Source organism: Myxocyprinus asiaticus, chromosome 17, assembly GCF_019703515.2.
Source record: "Myxocyprinus asiaticus isolate MX2 ecotype Aquarium Trade chromosome 17, UBuf_Myxa_2, whole genome shotgun sequence".
Lineage (NCBI taxonomy): Eukaryota > Metazoa > Chordata > Actinopteri > Cypriniformes > Catostomidae > Myxocyprinus > Myxocyprinus asiaticus.
Genome location: NC_059360.1, coordinates 26,077,793 through 26,090,751, shown reverse-complemented (window position 1 = coordinate 26,090,751; position 12,959 = coordinate 26,077,793). Strand labels below are relative to the sequence as shown.

The following is a 12,959-nucleotide window of genomic DNA, read 5'->3' as shown; positions in this document are numbered from 1 at the left end:
GTTTACGGACCCAGTTTTTCACTTTTGTTGGAAAGCGAAGTGCATTTTAAGGGAGCGCGCTACAACTGCACATCAATTTTGTCATAAATGAACCAAGAATTGTTACTGTGAGAATACGTAAAGATGCACATTGAGATATGTTGTACTTGTAATAAGTGGTGTTTTATAAAAAAATAAATTAACTGAATGAATACAATATTTTTATTTAAAATTAATAAAGAATTAGTTTTAATGACATCTTGAGCATTTTCCTTAAAACAAAAAAAAAATGTGCTTAAAGTCCTTGAATTTACCTTTTGAAGTATCTGTACGAACCCTGATGAGAGCTTCCCGGATCTTCCTCAGTGTGTCTATCAACATGCAGAGACACAGATGACAAGTACACACTTCTTTAATTCAGATACTCCACTTAAATAATGGAGAATTCTGCTCGGAATGTTGTGTTTGAGCTTGAATCAAATTTCAGTTGCATCTGGGAGAAACAGTGCACTCTTTGTTTCACACTTTGTCTTTTAATACTTTTTTGTGGTTTATTATCATGCAGTAATACACTGGCTTAGTGGTTGATGTATACCATCATGAAATCATAGATCGTCTCGTAATCCGAACACAAGTGGTCACATGAGACGCATTTGAGAAGCGTGGTAATACCAGATGGAAATAGGAATGTGTCTCAGCTGACCACATGTGATCTGATCACAGAAAATGCATCTTAATACCAGGTGGAAACAGGGCCTTATTTTTTGTCTTTTATATCTTTTTTGTATTTAAAATGTAGTAGATTTTTTTCATGCAAGTCTTTACTCCTTACAAACTGTTTGAATGGTGTTTTGTTTTATTTATTGCATGTTTTTTCACATTCTTGTGAATATGTGGACCATAATGTCTTTTTTTTTTTTGGGTGGGTGTCCTTTAGGAACCACTGGCCCTGGCTAGCGGGGCTCTCCCAGACTGGTGTGAGCAGTTAACCAGCAAGTGTCCTTTCCTCATCCCCTTTGAGACCCGGCAGCTTTACTTTACCTGCACTGCATTTGGTGCCTCCAGGTCTGTGCCCACAGTATTCAAAGAATTCATTACTTAATTCTTAATAAAATAATCTGCTATTAGTGGCTTGATAAATGTCTGAAAAATAAGTGAAACAGTTATTTGATTGTGTGCATTTGTTTGTTTTTCTCTCCAGGGCTATAGTATGGCTCCAGAACCGAAGAGAAGCCACTATGGAGCGTTCCCGGCCCTCAACCACAGTGCGTCGCGATGATCCCGGGGAGTTCAGAGTTGGCAGACTCAAGCATGAGCGTGTCAAGGTGCCTCGGAGAGAGAGCATGATGGAGTGGGCAGAAAGTGTGATGCAGATTCACGCTGACAGAAAGTCTGTGCTGGAGGTAAAGACCACAACATCATGCTCTTAAGCATTCTTTGATAAATCAGTTATAAAACAAATACAAATATTGTATGTACAGTGGAGTAAAAGTCTAAGTCCACATTGAAAGTGTTTTATTCAAATAAAATTTAAACCTGGCAAAAATTTACACTGAAACATAATGATGTAAAAAGAATGACATATTTGATTATTGACCTGGAAATCTTAAATATTTCAAAAATAAGCAAATTTGTGACATTAATCTTATAAACTCCTTTGTACAAAAGGTCAGATTTCATTGCTTCCATTGGAACATTCTCAAATCATGATGGAATAGCATGCAACACCAGGTTTGGCACAAGCTTGCTGTCATTATAGGGTATCCACGTGTCCTTAAAGTCTTAAATTTACTTTTTAAAATGTAAGGCCATAAAAAGTCTTAAATATCTTAAATTACAAGAAGTCTTAAATTTCGTTTGCTGAGGTCTTAAATTTTGCGGCATGAATGGAGACGCTTAAAACAGCAGAATATCTGTCTCTCTCTCTCTCTCCTGCATCCGTCATTTAGCAGTTGACGCTTGAGTTTAGTGTGAGCACGCACAGGGAAGGGCATTTTTACTGAACTTACGATGTTACACATGTATAAACCTTCATAAACTCATTAATCCGAAATGCAAATGGCATTATTTTGCGTATCTAACGCTGTCGCTCCTGCTTATAATCAACAAAGCTGTCAACATTACAATTTGCAAGCGTGCAAGGCTGGAGCGGTCTTTTGATGCCTTTCAAATCGTTGCGCTTCCTTATTTTACACTATACCTTTGACAATAATTGTAGAGCTAACAGAACTACTCAGCTGCAGAGTTACACCTGTTAAATCTCTCATCTCCATCTCTCTAGATCTAGGGCTGCCAACATACTTGACACTGTTCTCACGCTCTCATGCCACACGTCCCTTTTCTCACGCAGTGATAACTTTGTGGAGCACTGAGAGCACACGGACAGAAAAGACAGAGCAAGCTGCATGATGCTGCGAGTTATTCAGACCAATCAGGGAGAAAGCAGCAGCACAGCGTCTCTCCCTCTCTTTCTCTTTCATAATTTAATCTGTTAACATTTTCAATACATCTTGTCAACTTTAAACGGCAAGTTTTAAGGTAACTGATATTTGAGATATTTCACTCAAAAATTACCTTCATGCTGTTGCGAACCTGTATGACTTTATTTCAGTGGATATCAAAAGGAGATATTAGGTAGTTTCAGTCACCATTCTCTTACATTGAATGAAAAACAAGATGCAGTGACAGTGAATGGTGACTGAGACCAAACGTTTTGCTTAACATCTCCTTTTTTGTTCCATGACAGAGAAAAATTTATTCAGACTTGAGGGTGAGCAATGATGACAGAAATTTTTTTTTTTAATGAACTGCCCTTTAACTACCTGTTAAAATATTTGTTAAAGGTATCTGCCAAGAAAAAAAATAGAAATGTTATTCAGCACCTTATTCACAGCAGCGGTATCTTTGAAGTTTAATGACAATGACAACAAGGCTGCGCGAGATAGAAGTACAGTCTCTTCGATGAGATGTACTGCAGTTTAAAGTGTTTTTGGAAAACTCCAGACAACATGAGTTGTGGAAAATCAGATGGGATATTGGAGCTTTTTACAGATTTATACCATGCGTGCCTTTGAAGAAATAGTAAGTCTATCCCTCACAGCCTCATTTCCATTCCCATGAAAAATCAAACATGGCGCTACTGTGAATAAGGTCTGTAGACCAATCCTCTTATTTATAAAAATGTCAGCGCATGCGCAGTAAGTGGTGGAAGAAAGCCCGCTGATTGTTGTGTTAGATTTGACAGATTAGAGGATTAAATGAAAGTATGACACAAAACCATCATAAATACAAACCTGTTCTTAGCGATACAATTACTATAATGATATGAGTTAATAACAAACATGTAATCATGTTTGCTATAAATTTATGCTGCAAAGTTGTGAGTTGAAATGATCTCCTCAGTCCAGTCAGCTCTGTTGATGATCTTGAAGCCACAGCAGTCAACGAGAGCCCTCGGAATAATTTTTCAACAACGTAATCCAATAAAAGTTAATTATTTGCGCATGGTTTTTGCCACCACTTCCGTGTTTGACATAAACGGTGACGTTGCCAAAGCATTGGTCTAATGAGTCATGTCTTGCTAGAAAGCAAGTGACTAAAGAGAAGGGTCACAATATAGGCTACATGCATTCTTAATGATTTCATTTAGAGTTTTAATGTTGTATTAACTTAACACATAAATGCACAATAAAATAAATAAATATATATAAAATAAAAAACATATCCAGATACATTCAAGTAGCCTTAGTGGTTTTGTATTTACCAGCTAATTAATTAATGTTTTTTTTTTTTTTTTATTATTGCAAAAGTGGTCTTAAATTTTTCTTAAAGTTGGCCTTAAGTCTTAAATTTCATTCCTTCGAACCTGCAGATACCCTGCATTAAAACAAAAGGGGGACATACCAAATACTAAGAAATTTAATTCATGTACATTTTTAACATTTCACTGAAATTGAATGCTTATAATTTTAAATGAAGAAAACTGAAAAAAAAAGGAAAAAAAAAAAAAACTGTATTCAATTAGAAAATGCAAAGTAGAAGCATTTCACAAGTGTACTCAATACTTCCGAACCACGCTGTATGACCAGTGGCAAAGGAACTGTTTGAAAGGGGAGAAGGGAAGGTACAGGTTTTTTTTTTTTTTTTTTTTTAAATACCTCCCAAGCAGTTGATGAAAGTAGAAATGCTTTTAAATGTCCCCCAGTTACATTGGTTGCTATTCCCATTTCAGTGTACAACACTTCCTTAAGTTTAAAGCTAAAGTGTAATTTCTGCACCACTGAACAAAATTGCAAAAATAAATGTTTGTTTTAACAAACAGAGATAGTCCCGCCCTCAACTCATGTCATTAGTTGATTCAGTGTTATTGAGTTGGTATGGACAGGTTTGCCAAAACAGAGGAATTTTTATAATGCCACAGAGAGAGAGAGAGAGAGAGAGAGAGAGAGAGAGAGAGAGAAGGAGAGACTGTTTACAGATTGAGAAAATAAACCAAATGGCTTACTTATAGTTGTCTCTGCAGCATATTAAGCTGGTATCAGAGAATGTAAATAGAGTTTCTCAGACTAGGTTTAATGATGACTGAACTTGAAGAACAGCAGATGACTGATAATGATGATTGTCTTGAATAGGTGGAGTTCCAGGGGGAGGAGGGCACTGGTCTTGGTCCCACTCTGGAGTTCTACGCTCTTGTAGCTGCAGAGTTCCAGAGGACGTCACTTGGTATCTGGCTCTGTGACGACGACTTCCCAGACGATGAGTCACGTCAAGTAAGTGCTTTACCATGCAATTACCTGCTTGATCTTAAGGCACTAGCACAGGCATGATGTGTTTTTTTTTTTTTTTTTTTTTTTTGTTTTTTGTTTTCGTTTGACTGATTAAATAATTGCTCCGTTCAAGTTGTTTGCTTTAATTGTTCATCAGGTGGATCTGGGCGGTGGCTTAAAACCACCAGGCTATTATGTGCAGCGTTCCTGCGGCCTATTTCCCGCTCCCTTCCCTCAGGACAGTGATGAACTTGAGCGCATCTCCAAGCTTTTCCTCTTTCTTGGCATCTTTCTGGCCAAATGTATTCAGGACAACCGGCTTGTGGACCTACCCATCTCCCAACCTTTCTTCAAGCTGCTCTGTATGGGCGACATCAAAAGTAACATGAGTAAGCTCCTTCATCAAACCCGCATAGAGTCGGACTGTCACTTTTCTGAAATCCAGTCGGAAGCCTCAACTGAGGAGGGTCAGGACACATACTCGGTGGATAGCTTTGATGAAGACTCTAAGTCTGAGTTCATCCTTGACCCACCCAAGCCCAAGCCTCCAGCTTGGTATCATGGTATTTTGACATGGGAGGACTTCGAACTGGTGAATCCCCACAGAGCACAATTTCTAAAAGAGCTAAAGGCACTGTCTGTGAAGAGGAGGCAGATTCTGGGTAATAAGAGCCTGTCGGAGGACGAGAAGAACACACGGCTACAGGATCTTATGCTGAAGAACCCTATGGGCTCTGGCCCACCACTTAGTGTAGAAGATCTAGGGTGAGATATGAATATCACTTTGTGTAAACTAGAAAAGAGATAAAGTTTTTTTCAGTCAGTGTCATTTATTATATTTAATATTTTTCATATTATTTGTGTTATTAGATTGAATTTCCAGTTCTGTCCATCATCCAAAGTACATGGCTTCTCAACAGTTGACCTGAAACCCAATGGAGAGGATGAGGTAGGTCACTTATAGGTGTTTTTTCACACAATTGTGGAACAAGAACCTGAAATAAAATCGGTTAGTTGTGAAACGATACCTGTTCCAATAAAATTCCTATTTCGTTTTTCCACTAAAGACACCGAATAGCAAGAACTTTATTAAAATAAGCTTTGATCTAAGTATGTGACACTGTTATAATGGCGACGCCTGAACTTAATGCAGCTGAACTTAATACTTTTTTCTGTAGTCATATCGCAGCTTTGTACAATCATATATGTACTTCCAAAAAACAATGATATTTGAAACTAATGTGTAATGAGTGCTTTAACACCAATTTCAACTAGCAATTAAATCAAAGCTGTGATGTGTAGAATAGATTTTTTTGTTCACATAACAAACATAGAGAAGTTCACTTATAGCCTTGTGGTAAAGTAAAAACATCTTTATTACTACATAATGAAAACAGTGAAGCCTTTGAAAAAGTGCAAACAACTGCGCAAACGAGGCAGTGCAAAAAGGTAAGTAAAACATTTAAAGCACTGAACGATAGAACGGGTGAGCTAATAAACAATTTACAAACTATATAAACGATCATGGAATGAAAATTATGTTATGATCCTTTATATCATGTTTAATTTTCTTGATTTTCAATCTACATATTTTAATATTGTGCTCATCAAAGGCCTAACTTGACAAGATAATCAGATATTATTTGTACACCTCGGTTCTGGCCTTCGTTTCAAACTCATGCTGCATTTTTTTTTTTCTCCATAAATATTCAGCAGTTCCTACACAGCAGTGTCTGTTCCTTTATCCATTTCGATTTGAAAAACCTAAATTGGCAACAACTCAAAAAGTTTTAGCAATGCTTACTAGTATCAGCTGTCTGATGACCCATTTTTCTGGACCATTGAGGAATGTTCGCTGTACTGACTCCACTAAAATAGTTCCACTGCAAGAAAAGTACTTCCTCGTGGAACTAGTTCATGTGGTGGAAAACGTCTAAAAAATCTTGTGTAATTGTGTACTCGGTTATACAAACTTCTGGTGAATGTAATTTTTAGTGATTTATGCAATGAAACAGCAGAGCATTTCTTGCTCTTTAGCAGCTTTGTCAAAAAATAGAAAAGTGCAGAAGTGCTTGCTGTTAGACAGAAAGGATTCATTGCATTTTTGTGAATTGACAATTTCTAATGGAAACTTTTATATTTAATATTTTTCACACCATGCAAACAAAAAACAATTTTACTTTATAATTAATAGATTTCATTGGAAAATGAATTATTTTTTGCTTAATGTATTTGTTACTGCATTATTTGTACCATTTCCTGGGGTTGCTATATCACCTTCAGTACTACTACTACTTGTCATCTTGAAAAATTACATATTGACCAAGTGACAGAATTTGTAACATAATAATGCATACAATTGTTACAGAATAAACAAATGCACTGGACCCACTATATTTACCCTGCTAATAAATCATTTCTCTCATCAGATCGTCACCATGGAAAATGCAGAGGAGTATGTAGAGCTCATGTTTGACTTCTCCATGCACACAGGACTCCAGAAGCAAATGGAGGCCTTTAGAGGTAAGATGGGATTGGCAGACCTTAAATGCTATCATTAGTCTGCTCATGCTACAATCAGAATCTGCCAAAGTGTTGAAGTATATGTAACTATGTCTGTTTTATTGAAATGGTTTGTACTGTTTTTGTAAAATATATATATATATATATTTTTTTTTTTTTTTTTAACAAATCTATTTTGTACATAAAGACCATTTCAGGGATGTAAACAATAACAAAGGAATCAGAATGCCGCAGCACATGTCTGGCCCTGAAGCATTTCCGTTAGTTGCATTTTTATAACCCAGAACCGTCAAAATAAAATGACTAGCATGTCCTTTTAGAGTTTAGCTAAAGCAGAACACACAAGAGATTTGCAAAAATTGAAAATAAACAATGAGGTGTCATTACCGGATACTTTAAGACTCTCGACTCAACAAATTTTCTCAAAGAACAAATGTTTACCTGAAGTGACTTATCCAGACGTGTTGTTGATAGTGAGCGCGTTTACACGAGAGAGGCGATGAAAGTGTATCATAGTTTAGATGCTCACAGTTATTTCCTCAGCAGCAAGGTCGGGAATATTCGATCGCTCCCGTTATAATCAATGAAGCTATTCGATAAAGCTGTCTGCGTGACCTGCAGACAAGGTAAGGACTTTTTTAATGATAAAAATACTTTTCTTGTCTCTTCTGGATTAAAGGGTCTGCTAACTTACTAAATGTAAAAGTAAATGACTTACAGAGCTTCATAGTCACTTTTAGAGCTCTACCTCTCAAACTTACTATTATTTGGCATAAATTGTATTCGCCTACCAGAGATAAGATGTGTGCTACAGTTGTTATTACTGCATGTATCCATCCAGCAGTCTCGCTTCACTGAAGCGGTTCATGTGTCTGTGTCGTTGCTTTTTATGAGATCTAAACACTTCAATCTCTGTTAGTTCCAGGCATCCAGGGAGCATCCAGCCACCAAACAACATGGTCCAAATTTTACTAATGGAATTTTATGACAATCATGTTAACGTTAGTAATGTTAATCATGCTAAAGTCACTATGAATGAAACGCCTCCTGCTGTTGTTTTAAAAGAGGGTGCGTTCCATTCAGAAGTGATCATCCCTATTCCCTTTGAAGGCTTTACCATCCAATGTGAGAGCTTTAAAAGTCTAAAAGGTGTGGGGCTAAAAAATAAGGGTCATTCAGATCTCACTTAAGCCATTTTTATTGGAAATCCAGTTTGAAGGAATCTTACAGCATGACTATCGTGATTTTTCTCCTTTCAAAGTGCCCTTCGGAGGGGGATTTATCCCGTTTGGAACGCAGTTTGAGTTTGACACAGCAGGAAATGTTCAAGGAACAAAAAGACATCACTTACTTAAAATGGCCTATAGAGGTCAACATGAATGAGCACCATCTAGATTATGCACAAATCAATGACAAATATGGTGCCACATTCACAATATAAAGTGTAAAACCATAATGGCAACCATTAAACCCACCTAAGAGCATGCACAACTTGAAAAGTATCTCTTAATCTAATGGCAATATGTATAATGTTTTCTGGTGCAGAGGGATTTAACAGGGTGTTTCCCATGGAGAAGCTCAGCTCTTTTAGTCACAAAGAAGTTCAAATGATCCTGTGTGGTAACCAAACTCCATCCTGGACCGCTGAAGACATTGTTAACTACACAGAACCTAAACTGGGCTACACCCGAGACAGGTAGTTATAAATATAGGTTGTATTCATATTTTTATTGCTACATACTATTGTACAATGTTAAAGACTGAGGGTCAAATGAGGTCTTTTGTCTTGAGCACCCAAAGTAGCACTCTCTCCGTTGTTCACTAATGGGATTTGGTTGGAGATATAGCAGGGTTCCCACGCATCCTGGAAAACATGGAATTTTGCAATGCAGTTTTCCAGTCATGGAAAATAAGAAAAATACCTAAATGTCCTGAAAAATATTATTTGTCCTGGAAAATATTTTAGTATAATAAAACGGTTTGACTGTGTTTCTAGCAAAGTATTCGTTACATGTACAAAAATATGGTAACAATTGGGACTCGGAATAGGAGTCAAATACACAAACTGCAGGCGGCTGTGGATTGTGAAACAAAATTAACGGTTAAGGGCACTTACATCCTCATGATTGATTACAGCAGCAGCCAATCATGTGCTTGGCTACAGCAGAGTGTGCACAGTGAGAATCAGCATTCGGGAAACTTCTCATTCATAAACAAACTGAATGAGAGGGGCATGTTACTTATTTACTTCATCATCGGCATGTGAGTCTACCTTGTTCATCACGGAGAGAAAAGGGTGGAAGAGCTATTAATGTGTAAAAGTGACTGATGTTTATACACATTGAGGGGCTTTCACATGACTTGCATCAGCGCTGCCAAATACATTGAAATCTATAATGTGACACGGCAGGAGAACCTTGGCTCCAACTTCACACAAATTATTTCTTTGAGAGTACAAAGCTTCAAGAAATATTTTAAAATTGTCCACATTTATGAATAGATATTAAATGTCTCATAATTAATTTTAATTAATTAGTACCTTATTGTTTCTGAGTATCCAGAGACCCCAGTTATTGGACTACAGTAATTATATTCACCAAAAAAAAAAAAAAAGAAACGCTAAGACCTCAACATAAATGTCCTCTTTATTTTCTGCAATCAAAGCAATTGCCTTCTTTTTTTCTCTTCCAAATAAAGGTTTTCCATGTTTATTGTGCACACCTCCCACATTCTTGCGTGGCAAGATCGTAAATTCGCCCCTCCGTGACTATTTCTGCAACGCTTGTCATGTGAAGGGTAAAGCGCCGCTTGACGCTGGTGTGGAGCGTAGTGTTGACACCTCGACTCAACTCATGTGAAATGCGCTTTACAATGACGAAAGGACATTATTGAAACTCAAAATAATTATTATTAGGCTATTATTGTTGTCTATTCTGATAAGTCATGCTCAGCAGTTTAAATACTGTAGAAAAATGATACAGTAGATCTGCTTTGTTCCTATAATGCTTAAACATTCTACTGAAGTCAGTAGATTTTACATGCAAATTTTTATGAAAGAGAAGGTAAGGATGTTATTGAAACTCATTATTAATAGACTATTGTTGTTTTTTTTGTTGTTTATTGTTTCTTTTTGGATAAAGTCATGATCACCAGTTGTCAAAATGAATGGAAATTATAGATCTGCTTTTTTCTTATGCTTAAATACTATAAAGTCTCTTGGCAGATTTCAGTTGTGAACATCTCAAAATGATTCAGTGACTCACTCGAAGCACATAAAACACTTGTTTGTCACCACCTAGTAACATGTCCAGAAGTGGTCACTAAACTAATCAATTAATAAAACTGAACACATTTGTGAAACAGAAGCAAGCCACACCAAAATACACTTTATTGCAGCTAATTTTGCACAATTGTCTCAACTTTTTCAACCCTCATGAGTTTGCATCCCTGTGAGTTATAAACTTTAGACAACGATGACTGTTGGACCACTGATATTTTTTATTAAATCACACTGGGTTGGTAGCATGGTGATTTGGCCGTAATACCTCGGGTTGTGAATTAGTTCTCAATAATTCAACGATCGGAGTCAGCTTATACCACATTTACCACATGTAGTATGCGGAAAACTCAATCTAGTCATAAAAATGGCAATAAAACTTGAAAATGAATGTTTGAATGTACAATTAATCAAATTAAAATTGTGATAATGTCCTAGTATGATAAACAAAAAAAAGTCTCTGGTTTAATTGAATAAATAATCTGCAAGTGATGCATGCTTCAAATTGAATGTGTAGAGCTGTCCACTCATACACTAAAAACATCTTATCATGATCAACACGCGCGTGCTTGTGTGCGAGATGACCGAGTGCACTCTGAAGTGTGCAGCGCATACTGACTATATATTTAATTAAATCACAGCTTTGTGGGGATTAATGGAGCAAACTGCTTATCTGGAGGTGAAAAACTACCATCAAAAAAACAAAAACGGCAAAATAAAAGAATGGACGCATGTGATTTTACCTAAATATTACAATTGTTGGGCGCATAAGATGTCCTGGAAAATTGTGCCTTGAAAAGAGTGGGAACCCTGTCTAGTAGTTCATATGAACACATTTACTGTTCATAACATTTATACACTAAAACATTTGTTTTCATCAATGTCAGCACTTGTTCCATCTCCAGTAACTGTTATTTGTTGTTTTTTTTGTTTTTTTAATAATGTAAAGCATTCTTGATTTAAATTTTCATTAACTTGCTTGGTCATACTGAACATTTCCTCCTTTTGTAGTCCTGGTTTCTTGCGCTTTGTGCGAGTAATGTGTGGAATGTCATCTGATGAGAGGAAAGCCTTTCTCCAATTCACTACAGGCTGCTCAACCCTGCCTCCTGGTGGACTAGCCAACCTACACCCTCGTCTCACAATAGTCCGGAAGGTATGTAAATTGATTGACATGTTTAAACCTTGTTTTATTGCCGAAAAACATTATTTCTAATAAATCAAGTTGTTTAATGACTTTTAAAAAAACAACTGCCATTGTCAATTTCTTCTCCTCTAGGTTGATGCAGCAGATGCCAGCTATCCTTCAGTTAACACATGTGTGCACTACTTGAAGTTGCCAGAGTATTCCTCTGAAGAGATCATGAGAGAACGCCTCCTCGCTGCCACTATGGAGAAGGGCTTCCACCTCAATTGAGCATGCTCTCCCTACATCTTTGACCAACTCCCATACTGGTGAAGCCTGTTATGTTTTGTTGCAGAAAATAAAGCTGTGCTTCAAATGAAAATCCTTTTCCCTCCATACCCCAAGCACCCCACATGTACCCAAATAAACAGGTTAAAAAAAAGTCCCATTGCAGCTCCACTTGCTACTGAAACAGATTAGAGCCTTGTTCTCCTCCACTGACTGCTCCACAAGGCCTTTCCCAGGTCACTCTACTGCTTTAAGGGCTTGAGCCACTGGCAGTCAGGGTAGTCTCTACTCATTCTACTGTGTTTACTGTCATACACCAGGTTCAAATTTTGGCATAGATCATCTTTTTCAGACCCAATTTATCACAGTCTCCAGCATCATCAGACCCTGGTCTCTCTGCACGGGAGACACAAGCACACCTGCTTCAGTAGAGCTAACTTTAGAGTGTTTGGGCATTTCCTTAACAGGTTTTAAGTTTAACTAGTGCCTGCATTGTTGAAATATTAGGATTTCTTTGTTTTCTTTTTTATTTGTTTTATGTAATCTGTCAGCATACAATCATGCACATGCTTATTTTTTTCTGTTTTTCCTTCTGTTACTGTGTATGTTTTCAACTGTTCATTACCCTGCTAAAGGATCAAAATCCCTGAGTGCATTTGTGTAATTTTACAATAAAGCTATAGATACAGAAACACTGGTTCTGTGTGCAAGGCACATTTAAAAACAAAGCAAAAAGCAAGCTGTGCTTTCCCTTGTATTTTCTTTGTATATTATAAACATTTATTTAACTCAAGTTGCAGTTTGAAGTAAACAAATATTTTCAAATGTGTATGCTCCAAAAATAATCATTAAAATGTTTGCAAAGTATGAACACTGTAATGTCTATTCTTCTCTCTGGCAATTACTTTATGCTCTGGGGATTTTGGTGAAATTCAGCTGAACAAGTCCTAAGAATGTGGTTAAGATGATATTCAATATGAAGTGTGGTCAGTTGCCTTTA

General features: G+C 36.9%; 1 protein-coding gene across 6 annotated transcripts in view; it reads left to right on the top strand.

Annotated features, from left to right (window-relative positions):
* Window positions 1-12,517, top strand: part of LOC127454810 (E3 ubiquitin-protein ligase HECTD1-like) — a 58,105-nt gene extending 45,588 nt beyond the window's left edge. For all 6 annotated transcript variants that reach the window (XM_051722244.1, XM_051722242.1, XM_051722245.1 and 3 more), the window contains 9 exons: window positions 917-1,044; window positions 1,181-1,382; window positions 4,611-4,748; window positions 4,903-5,510; window positions 5,616-5,694; window positions 7,175-7,268; window positions 8,814-8,964; window positions 11,557-11,701; window positions 11,825-12,517. In XM_051722244.1, coding sequence (XP_051578204.1) covers window positions 917-1,044; window positions 1,181-1,382; window positions 4,611-4,748; window positions 4,903-5,510; window positions 5,616-5,694; window positions 7,175-7,268; window positions 8,814-8,964; window positions 11,557-11,701; window positions 11,825-11,962 — 1,683 coding nt within the window. In that variant the 3' untranslated portion in view covers window positions 11,963-12,517. The remainder of the gene's footprint in view (window positions 1-916; window positions 1,045-1,180; window positions 1,383-4,610; window positions 4,749-4,902; window positions 5,511-5,615; window positions 5,695-7,174; window positions 7,269-8,813; window positions 8,965-11,556; window positions 11,702-11,824) is intronic.
* Window positions 12,518-12,959: the final 442 nt, after the last annotated feature.